Source organism: Epinephelus moara, chromosome 8 (assembly GCF_006386435.1).
Source record: "Epinephelus moara isolate mb chromosome 8, YSFRI_EMoa_1.0, whole genome shotgun sequence".
In the NCBI taxonomy this organism is placed as follows: Eukaryota; Metazoa; Chordata; class Actinopteri; order Perciformes; family Serranidae; genus Epinephelus; species Epinephelus moara.
The window spans coordinates 40,034,914-40,055,007 of NC_065513.1; the positions used below are offsets into that span (position 1 = coordinate 40,034,914).

Consider the following 20,094-nt stretch of genomic DNA (forward strand, 5'->3'; position numbering starts at 1 on the left):
TGTTGTTGCTGCTGAGTCAGTTTGACATCCTGGATATATCCTTCAAACACAGACTGTAGACCCCTCTGTCTGCTTCTCTCTGGAATCACTGTTTCCAAAAATATGATAATATTTCTTCAGGGAGTGCAGTTAGTTACAGTGTGGGCTCCATGCTTACTGCGACTGATTGTTGGACTATCACAAAGGGGCGGGGCTTAGTGAAAGGTCAATTACTCAGTGGCGCAGGAAGCTAAAAAAAGCTTGACTTCAGTGGCATGAAATTACCCAGATCACCTGCATCTTTGGGCTCATAGAGCAAGTGCATTAGAGACTTCAGGCAGCCAAGCGACTAACTTCCGGTTTAGCCCTCTGCTAACTTGAATGGGGGGAAAAAAATATTTAATCATGCGGCTCTTCTGGGCTTTCCAAATGTTAACAGATCGAATGAATCAAATCTCAATAGTGAAATGAGTCATTTGCTGGGACAATATAGGTTTGCTTTACAGAGAAACCACATTAAGATATTGAAGACCTGGGCGTCCTTGTCACGATCCTGTGTCAGCTCATGTCCGTGCAGGAAACATAACTGAGGCTTACAAAAGCGCTGGCCTCTGGTGTTACATATACACATCGGGCAGCTCTTTCTAAACAGTAGCAACGGCATAACATGGCAATAACAATTACTTGCCGTCTCTGTTTTAAGGCAGCTGATCTCGTCCTCTGCTCAGAGGGTAAGGAGCTTCCTGACCTCATTGTCTCCCCAGATTGCAGACATTTTCAGCTGGTGGTCTTTGTCTGTGAGGTAGCCGCTAACTGCTGCTTACTGCTTTTTTGATCTCCTGGTGGAGGGTGGCACACATAACATGTTGTCAAAACACCCGTCCTGTCCTGTCGGCTCACGCTTTTTACACAAATGTCTATTCGGCTCTGTTACTACCTCCACTGTCGGCTCAAAGGCGAGACAACTCCATCTACCCATCCTGTGTTTGTGCCTTTCATACAGAACAGTGAGGCGGAATAAGTGCCGTGACAGATGACGCATCTTTAACTGCCTCAAAAACGTGAGGTCGGGCTCTGGGTGCTTCTGTTGCGCCTACTCTGTGCCAGCTTTCAAGAGCGTAGATGGAGGCAGGCTGCGTCTGAGGTTGCTAAGCGACTACAACCAGCCGTGTATCATAGCCTTCTTACCAGAAATCCTGAGTGCAGAGCTGATCTTCTTCTTGGTGATTATTGGGCCTAAACTGCTGTCTGTGGGACAGATGCAAAGCTCAGGGTGGCCCTGCACTAAAATGATCAACAACTCCTGCATATTTAGCACAGACTGATATTTACGGAAAGATACCTGCCGGCTGTGATTGGCTGTTCCTTTCAAATAACGTGTTGAAAGTGGCTGCCGTGCATTTACATGAAAACAATGGATTTGAGGGCGCAAAAAACACAGCATGTGAACAGACCCCAGCAACTCAGGCAGTGTAAAACAGACTTCTCTTTCTCTCCGTCTCTCTCACACACACTCACACTCACAAAATAAAATGTCTTTGCCCCTGTGGTTGTTTCTGTGATTGACTGCTCCCAGTAACCTTGACCTTAAAGCTGCAGCAGGGCCAATATGTCTGTCACTGCCTGTAAACACACACACACATACCCACACTCTCGACCTCACTCGCTGGGTGTACCTTCCATTATACTGACTCACTATTAACTAAAGCTTCCTCTGTAGACCTGCCTTCGCTGTCAGTGTCTTTTTTCTCTCCCTCCCCCACTCCATCTCTCCATCGATCAGCTGAGAGACTGACTTAGCGTGTGTGTGTGTGTGTGTGTGTGTGTGTCTGCTGTGCTCCGTTATTCATCCTCGTGAGTCCACCTTCTCCCTGTAGTGCAGACAGAGATGAAGTAAATGGGAGGGTCATCTCAACCAGCCACTGTGTGTGTGTGTGTGTGTGGTTATTGTCTTAGATGAGAGCTCATGTGTGTAAGTGAAAGAAGGAACAAGATAATTTGTCAGTGTGAGCTTCTTTGCTGTGTGTGTGTGTAGGAGGCAGCGTTTCATTATCTGAATCATTCGCCTCAGTGAGCACAAACCCCATCTCTTTCTCCAGTCATTTTGCTTTCCATGGTGACACACACACACACACACACACACACACACACACACACGTACACAATGATACACAATAAACACACACACAAAGCCCTCACAGCTACACACAGCCACACAGAAACACAACCATGAATCATTACACAACAACAAAAATACCCATTTATCAAAACAAAAACATTTTTCATCTTTATGGGTGAGATTAAACATTTCACTTCCAGTGGAGTCATGACGCTAATGCATGTGCACACAATCTTGCCCCCCCCCCAATTCTTTTTACTTCCTTCTGAGCTTTTTTCTAAAATGAATCTCTCATTTATGATTTACAATCTGTTTTGTTTTTTCTTTCCCGTCTCTCATGTCTCCCTCCTCCAGAAAACGGTGGACTGCATGACGACCATGTCTGTACCCTCCACGCTGGTCAAATGCCTCTACCTGTTCTTCGACCTGCCTCACATGGCCGAGGCCCCAGCAGGCCCCACCCAGCAGCCACCGCCGCCGCCACCACCCACCCAGGAGAAGATCCCAAGCCAGGGACACACCCAGCAGGAGCTGCCCCTGGCTGACCGCAGGGCGCTGCTCCAGAAAGTCTTCGTCCAGGTAAGAAGACAGCCTGATGGTTTAATGTGCAACTGGTCCATTCCACAGCGAGAAAAATTTCCACTAGGGATGCATCGATTTATTGCCGATATCCGCCTTGTTCACTGCCATTGGCCTACCAGCAAATAGGATGACACTCACCGATGGCAGTTCTTTACTGGCCTAACGTTGTGTCAGGCTCAGACAGCAGTAGTTATGTTCTTCTATCTATCTTAAGCCCCTTTTACACTGCCAGATTTTCCGCGAATGTTGGGCCGTTTTGCCGGCAAGCTGTGAGCGTTTAGACACACAGAGCCGGATTGGTGAGTTGATCCGAGGTGCCCAATTTTCCGCCTCGTAGGGTAGACATATTTGCGGAACCCTTTTAGTTTAAACAGACCGAGGTGGTCATCTGCAACGGGAGGGGCTGTTGAAGACTTGTGGGAGGAGCTGTTGATGACGCCGCACGTGCGACCCACTGGCGGTGGATAAACAGGAAACAGCTGATAGCAGGAATTAGCGAGCAGCTAGTAGCAAGAGGGAAACACAAACCTGACAGACACTGTAAAGATGAGCAACTGGGGAGACAAGGAATTGCGCGCCCTCCTTGTCCTCGCAAACGAAGAGGACATTAACCGTCAGATGACGGGGACGGTGAAGAACAGGCCGACTTATGAAAGAATCACTGAAGGACTGACCAGCCGCGGCTTCCCTCCCACGTCACTGTTTACGTCACACGCCAAGCTACACGTTTTGTTACTTGCTCACGCCCCCCGTTGCCCAGAAAAAGGCGCATTCTGTATAAACAAAAGTAGGCAGGCGGCATTTTTGAAAAAGCTTATTTCAGTCATTGGTGGCTGATTCAGCAGAAACCTAAGTTTTGCAAACTGTCTGGGGAATCATTGCTCTGCAGCAGGAGATTATTAGATGGTTATTGATTTAGTTTGAAACTTTAAATCTACGTGTGCACTGATATGAAAGGATCTATAGAACTGTTAGTGTAACCATGTTTGGAATATCTGTCTGATATTTGTTACTGTTTTTATGACCTTAGTCTCTGAATCTTCTGCATTTTCACATATTAATGATGCCAGTTCAAAAGGCACTTGCAACAAGCACTGTTCTGTCTCCATGATGAAAGACTTGGAGATTCACTGTGCAGGCGGCTGTTTTTTCCAGCAGTAGTTTTATCAGCTCATTTTCGGACCAATGCCTTTGGCTGGAGTCAATTTCCTGCCCTTTCAGCCAGCGGTGTAGTGCTGCAGGAGCACGCCAGAACAACAGTCCGACACTTTTCTTTCTCTTTTCGCAGTTCCCATAATCGGGAAAACAAAAACAAATGGAATGGTCAGAGTTGTCACACTGACATTTGAGGCCTGTTGATTGATTCACAGTGTAAACTCATGTGTTGAGTAACATGTAAGAAAACACCCCACCCTAAAAGTTGCTGGTAGCTGCCGGCAGTAGCCTTTGAGCTGCACAGAGAATTGAAAGAACTGTTGGCAGCAAAACAGTAGTAGTTATAGTTGACTAGTGCTTATAAATTTAACACTAGGGCTGCACTCAAGTCAAACACTTGAACCATCAGTTGGAGACCCCTCAGTTTACTTCGAATCCTTAAGTCAAGCAGTCATTTTTATTTTTTATCAGTCAGTGTGCAGTGTTCCTCTGGGGCATTTCAGTTCCCAGATTTAGCTGCAGAGTGAACGCTCCTCGCCATCAGGCTGCTCTCCGGTACAGGTAGCTGTGGACCCAGACCGTGGGTGAGTCTGAGTGAACTGCCCGGAGGAACAGAGGCTCAACCCGGTCAGGCTCTGAGATACCTTCTGCTTTTTAGAGGTGGTGAATCTACAGCTCACAGCAACCTAATACGACACAGTCTCTGGCTTTTGTTTGATACCTAGTGTCAGCAAAAAATGTTGTTGCACATGTATGATATGCCATTAGCATGCATTAACTTTGGGGGCTAGGCTTGTTTACTGTATGACATGAACGTCGCTGTCACCCTGAACGCCCCACTGAACCCCCTCACCTTCCTGTGTAATCAGTGTTCATTTTATTTGTATTTATTTATGTATTTCCCAGTAATTAGTGTGTAGTTGCTGACATGTTGAAGCAGAGGGTACTGTCTGTAGCTCTGGTTGAGGGTGAGAAGCTGTCAGCAGATAAACAGAGATCTGTGTGGGTACATGAGACCCTAAAAAAGAGGCTGGATCATGGGGAGTACCACCAGTTGGTCCAGGAGCTTCACCTCCATGATGGCTGTTTCCAGGCATATTTTAGGATGACTCGGGGGCAGTTTGACAACCTGCTGTCTATTGTCAGGCCTAGCATAACAAAAATGAATACTCACTAGGAACAGTGGTTACGGAAACGGACCACAACTTAACTGTCCACATGTGTTGCAGGTGTGCTACAGTACTCAAACAAATAGCACCACATCCCTGCTTTTGTCTCCTTGCAGATCCTGGTGAAGCTATGCACCTTTGTGTCTCCGGCGGAGGAGCTGGCCCAAAAGGACGACCTCCAGCTGCTGTTCAGTGCCATCACCTCCTGGTGCCCCCCCCACAACCTGCCCTGGAGGAGGAGCGCTGGGGAGGTGCTCACCACCATCTCCCGACACGGCCTCAGCGTCAACGTGGTCAAATACATACATGGTATACACACATGTTCATTATGTGTCAGGCATCTGTGTACGAGTTGGAGTTTATTAGTCACTCACACACACTATCAACATGCATCCCGGATGCTTTAATTGTCGTTGAACAAATTAAGTATCTGTAGTTACAACCCCGCCTAGATAAAGATCCAGTTATGCAAACCACATCTGCAGTTTATCTGACATGCATTCAGTCACAAGAAAAATCAGAAAATGCAGTTTAATCCACAAAGAGGAGCTTTAAACTTGAATCTGCAGATCCAACAAGGAAGTGCATGTAAGGCATGAAACTTAGCAACACACAGTGAGAAAACTGGCAAAGCAAATAAAAGAGTTTGTTTTCTGACATTTTTAAAGCTCAAATTAATCAGGAGAGTTTACAGTTTGTCATGTTGGCAAATGAAACTTTGTGGACCTCTAGAGGGTTGCATAATTTGTTTTTGCACAACAAATTCATTTCAAGTGTCGAGGCAAAATGTGTTATGCCTTGTAAAAATATACACATTAATCTGTTTGTTTGAGTTAACTGGAAAAAAGAAACCTTGACCGTAGAGCCATCCATTACTCTTGAGTTCATAAGACAACTAATTTTTACCAAAACTCCGAAGTTGAAAAAAAAATGTTTTTGCAGCATTGTTCGTTGGATCCAGAATCATTTAACAAAAGTTTCATCTTCTTGAAGTTGACTGAATGAATTTGGCGTTCAGCTAAACAGCATTGAACTACTGGACGTGCACACAGAGAATGATGTTCTCCTGCATGTGTCAGAGCTGCGTAATATTTCCACCTGTGCTTTTTATTTTTGTACACCCATGATCAAAGTGAGCCTCGAGCAAATATGCTTAATAATTAAAGCTGGTCTGCTTTTCAGCTGATCACACAACACTTTGTGTTTGCCAAATGTCATGATGCAGTTTTAAAATATTTCCTTCAATATAAAGAATAAAAGAGAACACAGCCAACAGGAAGTTCCTCCAAACTCATTGCATCAGCTCACCCTGTGCTCCTCTCTGTCTTCACAGAGAAGGAATGCCTGGCCACGTGTGTTCAGAACATGCAGCAGTCGGACGATCTGTCACCGCTGGAGATTGTCGAGATGTTCGCCGGCCTCTCCTGCTTCCTTAAAGACTCCAGCGACGTGTCACAGACTCTGCTGGACGATTTCCGAATGTGCCAGGGTTACGCCTTCCTCTGCGACCTCATGCTCAGGTACAGCTTCACTCCTACAGCTCACAGCTGTGATCCTTGAGTGCGTTGTGTGATCATGTATACACACTTCTCTGTTTGTGTCCAGACTGGAACAGGCCAAGGAGGATGAATCGAAAGACGCACTGAAGGACCTGGTAAACTTGGTCACCTGTCTGACCACATACGGGGTGACGGAGCTGAAACCTGCCGGCCTGACCACCGGAGCCCCCTTCCTGCTGCCTGGCTTTGTTCTCCCCCAATCTTCTGGGAAAGGTGAGTTAATGGCAGCAGCTAGAGTTTATAGTTAAAAACACATTGATGCACTGATTATGTTCTTCGATACTGGGGCAGACTTGACATGTGATGGTCGGTCACAGAATTGATTACCTGGTAACACAGAGAAACGTTCAATGACATGATGATTGAAAGGTATCTGACCTTGATCAGTGTCTTCTATTTAGCCGAAAACATTTCGTCCCAGACATAATGAAACCAAACATTGCGTCATCTCTGTCTGTTGCAGACACTTTCTTTTCATTTCTAATTTACATTCTGTGTAAAGACAATAGGCAATTAAGGTAAAGCGCCTCACTTTACTAAAAGTATCATCCATTGTCGTCCAAAGAAGGACTCAGGGACATTTTTACAGTTTAAGTTAAAGGAGTAAAGACGTTCTCCCCCCCCCCCCCCCCCCCCCCTCTCCCCCCCCCCCCCCCCCTCCCTCCAGGACACAGCCCAGTGATTTTCTGATCACAGGCTCGCTTCTTAAATCTGCACAATCCCACCAACTCGGTTTGCCCGAAGCCCTGAAACAAGAGAGGAATTACTTGTGGAAAAGTTTTCATGTATACCCCGGCCGCCGTATCTCTCCCTCAGATCTTAATCCCTGAAATGACTTTGATGCTTGGCTGATTCCAGTAAGCTTAACCTGTTGACAGACACCATGGCAACTCCGCCGCCTGTCACACTGCTGGAGATGAATGCCTGAAGCCTGCTGCATACAAATGAGCTCTCTGGAGTCCAGAGATGTTTTAGTGGGTTAGAGGATTGTCTCGAGCCACACTTCTTCTGCAGCCTGTCTCCCTGACCTTCTGTCTTCATTTTACAGTTTGTCATCGAAGAAACAGGCAGGCAGATCTACCTCACATCTAAGAGAATTATAATGCCCTCATGCTCCTTATAACTGCATGAAATCAAACAATAAATAACAAAAGGAAGTGCCTGCGATATTGTTGACATAAGGGCAAGTGACACAGTATTTTAACGGTTTTATTACCGTACAACATCCCTGGTTTGGTCCTCATCTGCCCACAAATCAGTGGCTGAAAAAAGACCCCAACAAATATACAGCACTTTAATGTATTTTTAAAAAGAATTAAAAATTACAGCGTCAGTTTGAGGCAGAAGTATAAATTCTGCCCTACTCATCATTTGTTTTACGCCATTATAAATCACAAATATGACATTTTTCTCTGTTAATTTTTCCTCGTTCAGGTTATTTTTCATTCTGGCTTTGCTTGTGTTGAAATCACACATGATGAAATGTTTCCACGTGAAAGATTTTAACACTTCCAGGAGCCGTACGGTGTTATAACTTGGCCTGTCACCTCTGCCCCATGGTAAAACACTGTTGCCAGCTCCCTGCTCAAAACACACACACACACACACACACGCAGGCTCAAACACACAAACTGTCAGCTCTCTAACCTCGTACACCCCAGCACCAACACCACCGGGCTCTGCTGCCTATTTTGCTACTCACACACACATCAGCGCACAGACACACAGACACAAACACACACTGGTGTTTACCCACCTAATGACAGCTCCAGCTGTGTGCAAAGTCATTACCAGAAGCCATCATGGTGTGAGGGTCCGCTTACACGCCTAATTAGCCCGCCACATTCACTTAACGGCTGTGTGTGTTTTGGTGTGTGTGGTGACACATGTCAGTGTCACTTTTCGTGTATGTGTTCCTGCGTGTGTGAGTCACAGCCTGTGGTTTTATGTTAGATACTCAACCCCAAAATGGAGGTCAGATTACGTGCGTGGTGGAGTTCATGGATAACCTTCTTCACGCTCTCATATTTCATCCTTTCTCCATCTTTCCATCCTCAGTTAAGATCATGCAACCATAGTTTTTTTATTAACACGTGAGACTTTAAGGGACAGTTCACTTCAAATTCAAAAATACATATTTTTCCTCTCACCTGTGGTGCTAGTTATCAGTTTAGATTGTTATGGTGTGAGTGGCCAAGTGGCTAGCTCACCTAGCACCACTGAGCTAGCTAACATTTCAGCTCAGCCGATATATTTAAAAATAAATATATTAAAAAATGAATTAAAAAAGAGAGAAATGCCGACATTAACTTGTATGACATAAGTATGGGGGTATAGCATGTTTCATGACAATTTTTCAGCTTCCATATTTGCCACAAAAGTTAAAAATGATCGCTTTAAAATAAAATAATTTATCCTGAAACTCCATATGGTTCGACCACCTCCTGGCTCACTAACGCTGTCCTGTTAAAGAAAATTAGAGCATCTTTTTGTTTGCCTTGCAGGTTAAAGCCTGTAACAGGGTTTTGGGTTTCCTCACAATAAATACTGCACCAAATATTGTGAAAAGCCATGAAAAGATACATAACTCCCCTCCATGTCAGCAGTGCACTTTTGCACAACATCATTGTTCTCAGTGTCACTCCTCCTGAAGTTACGTCTCTGTCATGCACCTTGGAGGCATTTTGGTGTCATCTTATGTCACATCAGGAGTGGTCTCAGATATCTGCTCTCAGTTCAGGAAGGTTTCAAGGCCAAGAAAGCATATTCTGTGCTGCTGGATTAAGGCCAGCAGCAGGTCTGAGAAATGTAAACGTCATCGGCCTCCATCTGCCCGCTCTGTAAATGTTAGTTATTATTTGCTGCTACATTTAGAGCCTCAAGTAGGATCATTACAGATTAGTTTTGTCACAAACACTTACCTCCTTCTTTATTTGTCACCTCTTGTCTTCTAGGCCACACAGTGCGTAACATCCAGGCCTTTTCGGTGCTTCAGAACGCCTTCCTGAGGGCTAAAACAAGCCGTCTGGCCTCAATGCTCCTGGACGCCATCGGAAACATCTACTCGGCCGAGCCGGCCAACTACTTCATCCTGGAGTCGCAGCACACCCTGTCACAGTTTGCAGAGCGTGTGGCCAAGCTCCCCGAGTCTCAGGCCAAGTACTTTGAGCTGCTGGAGTTTGTCGTCTTCAGCCTCAACTACGTGCCGTGCAAAGAGCTGTTCAGTGTCAGCGTGCTGCTCAAGTCCAGCACGTCGCACGCCTGCAGCATCACGGCCGTCCGGACGCTGCTGAAGCTCGCCAGGCACGATCCGGTGTTCAGCGACGTGCTGCGGGAGGTCGGCCTGCTGGAGGTGCTGGTCAACCTGCTGCACAAGTACGCTGCCTTGCTCAAAGACCCGGCCACGCAGCAGCAACCACACAATAATGACCAAGGTGAGGCGCTTCTTTGATGGTCCATCCTGCTGTTTTGAGTACTGAAGATGGCTGCAGCATTAATGATGCCTCCTTGATTTTATTTGTAAGAACTTCTCTTCAAGAGGCCTACAGACAGGACAGGAACTTGGGTCACTTGCCACAGCAGTAGTAGCCCAAAGAAAATTTTATTGATCCAAACTGAAAGTGCTGATCATTGACCAAAGATTAAATGTAATGTAAAGCTGTAAAACCTCACAAAACTCAAAGAAGATCCTGATAACTGCAAAGTTCATAGAGCTGAGACAAGATCGTATTGTATCGTTTATTAGTTTATTATTGCTGTTACGTGTTCAGCGGTGTACTGGTGCACTTAAATGGAGCAGACCCACTCTCTGACTTTTATTTTAGCATCACATACTGCGAGCAAAAGTGGTAAATGAACTAGTAACTGTTTTTACAACTGTTTTACAACTTTATTCCTGTAGAGCAAATTTTGACCTTGCACTATAAAAGGTATTATATTTGTTACTTTTTAAATTAGACTTGAAGTGCTACATTCAGCTCTCTCCGCGGTGTTTCCCATTCAGTGATTTATTTGTGGAGTCTGCCACAATATCAGTATTTATTGGAAAGTAAAAATGAACTTCGGGCAGTCATGTGAGGAGCAGGAATGAATGCAGTTGAATAAAGTTAAAAAGCCTTTATTCAAAAAACATGGCTGTTTACATCAACACTCTGACTGGTGTTGACCCTAAAGTTTATTTATTGTTTTTCTTTTCTTTTCTTTTCTTTTTCTTGTTAGTATTTGAAAAGGGTAAAATTGTATTGTAGAGGTGTGCACAGCACACTGAGCTCAGCCCCTCGTCCCACTCTGTCTGTCTTTGTTTATCAGACTACACATGAGAAAAGAATTAGCTAGCTCATGCACGCTGCTGTATCTCCACCTCGCCCTACGCTGCTAGGAGACTATTTACCAGCAGGAGAACAGGCAGGAGCTCTGGACACTGAGCTTCAGTAGTGGCTGTCGCAACTAGAATTCAGCCAGTGGTTCACAGGGGTCCTGGGTCTGGTCTGTGTTAAGGCAGCAACAGAAAGTTTGCTGTTTTGGCCTGATTTTACGCTTGGCCGGCTAAATTTGGGTTGCTATTCGAGCAACAAAAAGGTCCATGTTCTCAAGCTGTCTGCCAGCTTTGTCTTTCTTGAAACAGACATGACGTCACGTTATTTACAGACTACCACAATAAAGGTGGCAATTTATTTCAACTTTCAAAATTTGAATTACGTTGATTCAGGCAGTGAAAATGTGGTATATATTTTTGGATATTCCAAAAACTGGCACCATACAGTGTAAAATCCAGGACTAAATAAAAATCACAACTGCAGGTCGTTACCTTAGGTGCACTGAGCTGAATCAAAAACCGATTATAGACCCATTAAAGACAAAAATGTACATTTTTGAAAATACAGTTGTCAGAAAATTAAATCCTGTTTTCTTGTTGTGTTAATGCTGTGTGTTAAAGCAGATGCCCTTCATTATATCATTGGTGTTATCAGCTCAGTGTTTGTATTTAATGCTTTCATGATGATGTCTAATGCTGACCTCCCTTCTCTCTCTATCCTCAGCTGACTGTAAAAACAACACCGTAGCAGAGGAGCAGAAGCAGTTGGCCTGGCTGGTGATGGAGACACTGACTGTGCTCCTGCAGGGCTCCAACACCACCAACACTAATGCAGGTAAACACACATATACACACACTTTCAGGCACGTGCACATTATGCCATATACAGGATGATTGATGGTGTCAAAAAACTCGTAAATTTTGTAATAAATCCAGACACAGGCTATTTTGTAATTAAGTGACGACAGTAATGATCTTTCTTATAGATTAATACAAATAAGGAGACACAGCAGGACTTTATGCTGCTGAATAATTAACTTTCAGGTGCCCTTTTTAATTATAATGTCAGACCTTTGTTAAAGTTTTACTCCAATTAATAAGGACAACAACAAACGAGCTTTAAAGTACAGTTCTGATTCTCTGCCTAAACCTCACTGATGGTGGCAGCCCTACCACATTTGGAGCCCTGGGTGAGCCTTCCCATGGCACCTGTCAAGAACGTTATAATTTACTTTGGATGACAACACCCTTAGCATTCGTCTATACCGCCTATTCCATGGGCCGGCACTTCTGACCGGGCCCGACCTGATCCATCCACTGGGTTCAGGTCGAGCCAGGCTGTAATTTCTCATTATTCCCCCAGGCTTGGACAAGGTCGGATTTTCAACAATTTACCTGTGTGTGTTTTTTTAAATGAAACTGGCGGTCCTCCTGCGTAAATATAAGGAGTTTTAATGGACTGAATCAAGAGAGAAAGAAGGGAGGACTGCAACTAAGCGAGGGAAACTGATGGAGCAATCTAGTGGAGAAGGGAGAGAAGGAAAGTACATGCTAGAGAAGGACAAAACGAGAGAAAGAGAAAGATGGGGGGCTGCAAGGTGACTTGGTTTGCAGTGTTCGCTTTTGCCTCCCCAGCTTGTAATAAATGTATTAATCTTAAAAATGTATGATATATACAATTCTTTCATTCCTTTTAACCGCTTATCCTGTGAGAGGTCGTGGTGGACACTGGAGCCTATCCCAGCTGACACTGGGTGAGAGGCAGGGTACACCCTGGACAGGTCACCAGACTATCACAGGGCTGACACATAGAGACAGACAACCATTCACACTCACATTCACACCTACGGACAATTTAGAGTCACCAGTTAACCTGCATGTCTTTGGACTGTGGGAGGAAGCTGGAGCACCTGGAGGAAACCCACGCTGACACGGGGAGAACATGCAAACTGCCCCGAGATAACGAGCCAGTAACCCTCTTGCTGTGAGGCAACAATGCTAACCACTGCACCACAGTTCCACCCCATTTATAAAACATAATATGTGTATTTTACAGCAGAAATTAGTGTTTTTAATTGGGCTGGGGCCTAAAACTGCTGCTGTGGGTTGAGCTTCAGTCAAGCTTGGACAGAAACTGTGTGGGCTCATGTTGGGTCAGGGCCGGATTTTTGGGCCCCATTAGAGTTACTCTTTAAAGGACACTGACGTCACTTTAAAGGGTGTTTCCTCATCTTTCTGTCTCTGTAACGTTGGATCATGCAAAATTTTCCCACAGTAGAGAAAGGCACATGAAAACTCCAGTACACTGGATTACAGGCTGTTAAAACCGAACACAAAGCCACAGTGCAGCTGCAGCAGAAAACTTTGTTGTGCTGAAAGACACACATTATTGGAGCCCTCAGAATTACTGATGACACACAAATTGTACAACTCGGGCTTTAATGATTTGCGTCAAATTCAACCTTGAATGCCAGTAAAAGTCCAGACGCCCATTTGTGTCTGCATGTATCCACCTCAGTGAAGAGTCCTTGACCATCTCCATGGCCGCTGAGCCTTGACCTTTGACCTCTTTGTTGAGATGGAGAGGGAGGACAATTTCCCTCCAGGGATCAATAAAGTATCTTATTACATTTCCTTAAACCACCCTCTCGCTTGGTCTCTTTTTGACCCTCCACGTGTGTGTGTGTATATGTGGCTCAGTCAGCTGTAGAAATGCGATGAGTCACAAAGAAAAACAGCCTGCACACCGACAGCACGGATCTTTTTTTGACCTTGAACATGACTGGTTGCTTTCGTCAGTAAATCGGGATGATGTGTGTGATGTTTGTCGCCCTCCTCTCCGACACATTGATTACATTACATTCTATGCATGAGGCTCTCAGCTCGCAGTCTTATCTCGAGAGGCAATTAGTGCAAAGAAGGAGAAAGAAATTCAGCGCAGCAGCTCATGGTCAGAGTCGCCATCAGCCCATCAGCATACAGATTGAATTTTTAAATTTGGTTTCCTCAGATAAGATCGCCGACATCACGAGCAACCAATTTTTAATCACTCTAACATTGTTAATTGCCTTTACAACATCCACATGATGAAACACAATGACGAGGCTCAGACCTTCAGTTTGAATGGCACAAAAACTCCAATGAAAATAAACCATGTGACGGTCTAAAATAAGTATCCACCTACTACACAGTCAAGCGTACAACAAGTGCCAGAACAGCAAAGATGAAAGTTTCACCTTAAAGTCTGTCTCACCTTACAAAATGGCATTAAAGGCCCTAAAAACCAGTTGATCAGCTAATTGGTTAAAGACACCCTGACAGCAAAAGCCTCGTCAGTCTGACCTTAAAACATTCAGAGGTGCTTAAAAGTTTCAGCTTTGCTTTAATTAAAGGCATGAGCCGCTGAAACTCTGTCGGTGACAGTCTAAAGGCTTGAGAGGTGCCCTTTGTGTAGAACAGCAGCTGGAACCAGCTTGGGTTCCTGACACACATAACGGAAGTTATAAACGAGAGTTACAGCAAAATACATGTCAACATACTTTAAAAATGTCCATGGAAACTTCCCAAACCTTTACTGCAGAGTAAGGGTATTTTCACACTTGTAGTGCGGTTTGTTTGGTCGCACCAGAGTGAAAAATGCGGACCAAGACCCATGTTTTCGAGCGGGCTCAGTTCGTTTGTTTGGTCCGCATCAGCGATCAATTGACAGCTTTCACACGAGCCCAAATCAATCGTACTAACTCTGCAAACGGACCTGAGTTCATTCTAACTGAACCAAACAGGTTCGGTGTGAAAGCACCCCAAGAAACGTCTCCACTGTTGATCTAAGCATCTTAGATTCATAAATAAATTCTACAGAAATATAAATTGATTTAAAACACCAAACTTTCAGTGGTTGCAGGTTCTGATGTGAGGATTTGCTTTATATGACTGGAAATGAAATATCTTTGTGTTTTGGACTGTTGGTGGGTAACGGTCCAAGCTTGATAACACTTGGTAACACATGGTAACACAGGCTAACCAGTGGAGGCAGCAGTAGACCAGCAGCTCCAGTGTTCTGCAGGGTAAAATTACTTTTCGTTTAAGGAGTCTGGTGGCTTTGACAAGAGGATAGATAACGTCTTCAGTTCCCTGTTGGAAAGGGTTATCTCACAGCAAGGTAGAAGTGGTGAAATTACTCTAAATATAGCGTATACTTAAACCGAAATAAGCTAATACAAGTTTTGCTGCTGCCCTCGTCCACAGCAGTGCATTGCTTAGCTTCTGTGACATTACTCTACACTGACTATCTCATACAAGCCCAGTTAAAAAACTCCGAACTATCCCTTTATGATGTGCAAAGACTAAATTTCTGCCCTTTTTTTCATGTCTTCCAGCTCTGTTCAGGGAGTTTGGCGGTGCTCGTTGCGTTCACAACATTGTGAAGTACCGTCAGTGTCGGGAACACGCCCTCCTCATCATCCAGCAGCTCGTCCTGTCGCCCAGTGGAGATGACGATATGGGAACACTGCTGGGCCTCATGCACTCCGCACCGTCCAGTGAGCTACAGCTGAAGACTGACATACTGCGGGTAACAACACACACACAGACTGTCTCTGTCACACACACTCTATCATTCACATACTTTAAAATGTATATATTTACCTAATACTTAATATCTACCATAGGTTTTGTCTCACAGTATTATTTTACTTTAAGTTTTATCTGGAAACATACAGCTGCTTTGATTTGAAAGAATCTGTCAACTCAAATTTGGTGAGTTTTTTACTGTAGTGTAGCTAAAAAGGATTTCAGAAAGATGATGTCATCACCAACAAACCCTTCAGTTTCAGTGAGAACACAGAGGAAAGGAAAAGTCTGTAATTCTAAAAATCAATATTCATTTGAAGCCCTGTGTACAGTTATTGCTTCAATCCAGGGGCACTAAGTGTAAGGTGCATATAAAAGCATATACACACACACACACACACACACACACACACACACACACACACACACACACACACACACACACACAGGATGAGACCGTGGCGGCTCATTTTCTGGAGCATAATTGCATTTTCAGATTCCACTTCTTCAGACGAGGTAATTCTCACGCCTTCAGAAGGCTTCGGCCGGATTAACCCGTCAGCATTTTGCTCCTGTGTCACTAATCAGGGATTTTAATTATCACCCTCAAAAAAACCTAAAGACGGCAAAGAACTTACATCAAATCCAGTTTGAGTAAAATCATCTTCTCCTCGCTCGTCATCAGGGTTTATGTACCGCTGACAGTAACACACTGCAGACTCACAAATAGATCTCAATATTTAAGCTGATTAGCTTCGTGAAAGTTCACATTTAACCCTGTAATCTCTCAGAAGGGCAATCCTGATATGTTGCATCCTCCAGGCCTCCACATGGCTGCTGAAGTTACCAGCCCGAGCCTAAATTTTACCAGCACATAGTGGAGCCTGGTGGTAATTTCCCAGCAGGAAGAGGATGTAGTCAACATCCTGTGATTGGTTTTAAAAGAACACTGTGCTGAGTTGGGCAGTATTTAAATGCAGCAGGAAACAGCTGGCTCAGCTGTGCAACATATCTCTGTTTTAACTTCCCTTTTATTCACTCTTCTACTCTCTCGGATGAATCAAGGGGCTGCTCCTTATAGTATGCTGTGTAAAAAGGGTGGCACAGTAAACTTAAGCTTTAGCCTGCACTGACTAAGAATTTTCCTAGTTGATCAATAGTCATCAGTTAGAGCCATTAGTCGACTAGTCGCTCGTATGTTTACGATATGAATGTAATGATTAAATTATATATTTTGGTGGTTTGAGTTGAAGGTGTGAGAAAGAATAGTATCAGTAACATTGTTAACACTGTGCTACATTACAGAGAAATACAAAACCGTACTAATGAACCTTCATTAATATAGGCCTATATTTTATCTCCAAGTGCACGTCACACACTGAGCGAGCCGCCTGTTAATGACGCTGTGGGCTAATGGGCATGTAGCTACTTCCATGTTTCAGATGATACGTCATGTTTGTAGTCGACCAATGAAGATGAGTTTACATATCACCTTGGGTTCATCCTTCACCTTCTCAAAATGATCCCACACTTTGGATTTCCTGCCCGACATGTTATTGATGACCCTTCTCGTCGCCTAACATTTGGTCAACTATCAGGGGGCAGCCCTATGTAGGATGTAACCAACTAATGAGGCGGTCTAAGTGGCATCACCATGGGAACACACTGATAATGCTCTGATTGTGTTGTCTGGAAAAGCATGTGGCACACATACATGTTCAGAAATAATAACTCATCTTGTCATACAACATATATTTTGGTCCTGTCACTCCAACAACAGAAGTTTGAAACACACTCCTTCAGAAACAGGATTGAAATAGTTAAAAAATTAAAACGCCCCCAGTGGTTCTGAGCCCCGTTCTCCGTGACATGTGCCTGCACTTCACTTCACATGTGTCACTCAAAAGCGTCATCTGTAGCCGATCCCAGACGTTTTCCCCACTTTTCAGTTGCTAATTAAAAACTTTGCCTGTCACAGTCACTCTGTGCTCTCGGGCTGTTTTTCGGTCCCCACACTCATATCTAGGTTACAGTTTGATGTTTCAGTTTAGGGTACTTGCAAATGCGAACCATGAAAATGTGGGGAAAAAAATCCAGTCAGTGCAGTGAGACAAAGAAAACCCAGGGGGGCTCATGAATATGTTTCACCACAGAAGAAGAATGAGAGGAAGACTGAATGAGGTGACAAAAACCAAATGACTTGAAAACTCAACACGGGAGAGAATAATTGAGTAACGAAATTTAAAAAAAGCAAGTCAAGTAAAGTCTGTATAAAATGATGCAGAGAAAGTGAAACACAGTGTGTGTGACATCTTCAGAATAAATTATGTGATAACAAAAACACATAATGTTTTTAATGTCAGTTAAAGAATTCAAACTTTAGAAATGTTGAATAAATCAGTAATTTGTTTCTCTTCTTCCTCTTCAGGCTTTGTTGGCGGTGTTGCGTGAGAGTCACCGCACCCGGACCGTGTTCCGCAAGGTGGGCGGCTTTGTCTACGTCACCTCTCTGCTGGTTGCCATGGAGCGCTCGCTGTGCCAGCCGCCTCGACACGGCTGGGAGCGCGTCAACCAGAACCAGGTCTTTGAGCTTCTGCACACCGTCTTCTGCACACTCACCGCCGCCATGCGCTACGAGCCGGCCAACTCGCACTTCTTCCGCACAGAGATCCAGTATGAGAAGCTGGCAGATGCTGTCAGGTAAGGTCTACTCTCCCAGGACTAGTGATGCCCGAGGAGTTTTTGATTGCTAACTGTAATTGATATAGAATAATGACACCACCAGTGTTTAGACTGGTTCCCTGTACACCTTGCTTTCACTAAGCTATCCTGTCTGCCACTGGGAACTATCACCTGGAAAAATAAAGGCTTGATTAACGGCACAAAGAAAGTGTCTCAAATAATTGCACTTTTCCTGCAGTGGGACAAACACCAATTAGGAAGCAAACAAAGGCAGAATTTAAGCAGTATTTTCCTACGTTTTCTGCCTGTAGTGTTACGTGGTGAAATTGCCCCTTTTAAAAACCAAACTTCACTCATGTATCCCTCTGTCTGCTCTCCAACAGGCTGCTGGGCTGTTTCTCAGACACTAAGAAGCTTGGTCCCACAAGCGTCTTCCCCTCCAACGCTCAGCCTTTCCAGAGGCTGCTGGAGGACGAGGCTGCTCCTGGAGGTTGCGCAGGAGACAGCGTGTGTCCCACGCTCAAACACTGCAGCAAGCTCTTCATCTACCTGTACAAGATGGCCACCGACTCCTTTGACAGGTCAGTGGATTACTCAAACCCCAGGTTTTAGCAGTGACACTTGTTTATGAAGCACAAAGTGTGAGATTCGGTTCTGCAAAGAATAAAACACACTATGTTTGTTCTGTAGTGTTATCCTGGAGCCAAATGCCATGATACAACCATCTACAGTAGGAGTTCAGTCCCCTCTGTTCACACAACAGCCAGCAGATATTGTGTACTTGAGTTTTGTGTGAGTTAAGAGCCTGTCAGTGATGCATGTGTTGCGCCATAAATCAGGCCGGAAGGGTCAAATGCATCTCTCTGCCTGTGGTCCAACCATGAGCTAATCAATAATTAAGGATTGTTGTCAACACACTATCAACAAGTTGTTCATTTACTGTTGGTGGTTAAATAAGTCAACACTTCTATGAGTGTTTATCACTACTGAGTGATTATTTAACATTGAGATCAGTGAGTTCTCAATGTCAAAGAAAGTGTTGGAGACTTTTAATGTTCAGCAGATTGCAGCCACGTTCCTCAAGAACGTTTCTGTAGATCTCATGTTTTTCTACAATCCTCTTCTACTACTATGCTCATTTTCAGGTTCATACTTGTGTCATAGGTTTCCACGGGAACATGTTTACATGCTTTATTGTTCAAAAAACACTGTATTTATCCTGTGTCTAAAATGGTCTCTTTAAGCTCTCCCTTCTGAAAAAGCCCAGTCTGCTCCAATTAGTCAGCGTTTGTGGGTCTTCCACATATCGACATCTCTGTCATTACAGGTGGTGGAATGACTGTATCAGAAAATAGCAGCACTTTTCTACCGTGAATAATCACTAATAAAAGCCTCTCAACTCAACCGGCCATGTTCCAGCAGGAATATGATAAGAAACTGGGGAGAAATGAACAACCTAGCAAGATGCTACATGTGGTACTGTAGACTACGTAATGTAAACACTTACAGTAACTTTTGGGGCGAATGACTATATAAAATTATGTGTCACAAGCTGACGCTAGCTTGTAGCCAAAGTAGTTTAAAAAAAAAGAAAAAGGTTGGAAACACAGTATTCAGAATGGTGTGAAGCCTGACGTTTTTGCTCGCATGGATAACGTCACATAGGTTTACCTCATTATTAAGAATTTTGGCAACTTTAATATGACAGTCCAACGTTGTGACATATATAAGATAGAAATTAAGGAAAAGCATAATAAGTTTGCTTAAGTCAAACTTCTGTCCATTCCGTTAAATTTGGCACGAACGTCACGACTCAGAGATGAGCTGATTAGATTTTGCTGGTTGTAGGTCAGCGGTCAAGGTCACTGTGACCTCATCTATCTCATTCTTGTGAACTCGATATCTCAAGAACACTTTGAGAATTTTTTTTTTCAAATTTGGCACAAACGTTCACTTGGATTCAAC

General features: G+C 44.1%; 1 protein-coding gene and 1 long non-coding RNA gene across 2 annotated transcripts in view; one reads left to right on the plus strand and one right to left on the minus strand.

The window, feature by feature from the left end:
• The window catches only part of wdfy3 (WD repeat and FYVE domain containing 3), a 144,392-nt gene that overhangs the window by 33,357 nt on the left and 90,941 nt on the right, over nucleotides 1-20,094 (plus strand). The window contains exons 5-13 of the mRNA XM_050051244.1: nucleotides 2,453-2,677; nucleotides 5,121-5,313; nucleotides 6,338-6,524; nucleotides 6,610-6,776; nucleotides 9,518-9,997; nucleotides 11,603-11,713; nucleotides 15,255-15,448; nucleotides 17,876-18,147; nucleotides 18,513-18,710. Of these exons, the coding sequence (XP_049907201.1) occupies nucleotides 2,453-2,677; nucleotides 5,121-5,313; nucleotides 6,338-6,524; nucleotides 6,610-6,776; nucleotides 9,518-9,997; nucleotides 11,603-11,713; nucleotides 15,255-15,448; nucleotides 17,876-18,147; nucleotides 18,513-18,710 (2,027 nt within the window). The remainder of the gene's footprint in view (nucleotides 1-2,452; nucleotides 2,678-5,120; nucleotides 5,314-6,337; nucleotides 6,525-6,609; nucleotides 6,777-9,517; nucleotides 9,998-11,602; nucleotides 11,714-15,254; nucleotides 15,449-17,875; nucleotides 18,148-18,512; nucleotides 18,711-20,094) is intronic.
• The window catches only part of LOC126394435 (uncharacterized), a 310,194-nt gene that overhangs the window by 10,538 nt on the left and 279,562 nt on the right, over nucleotides 1-20,094 (minus strand). The gene's annotated exons all lie outside the window — the stretch shown is intronic.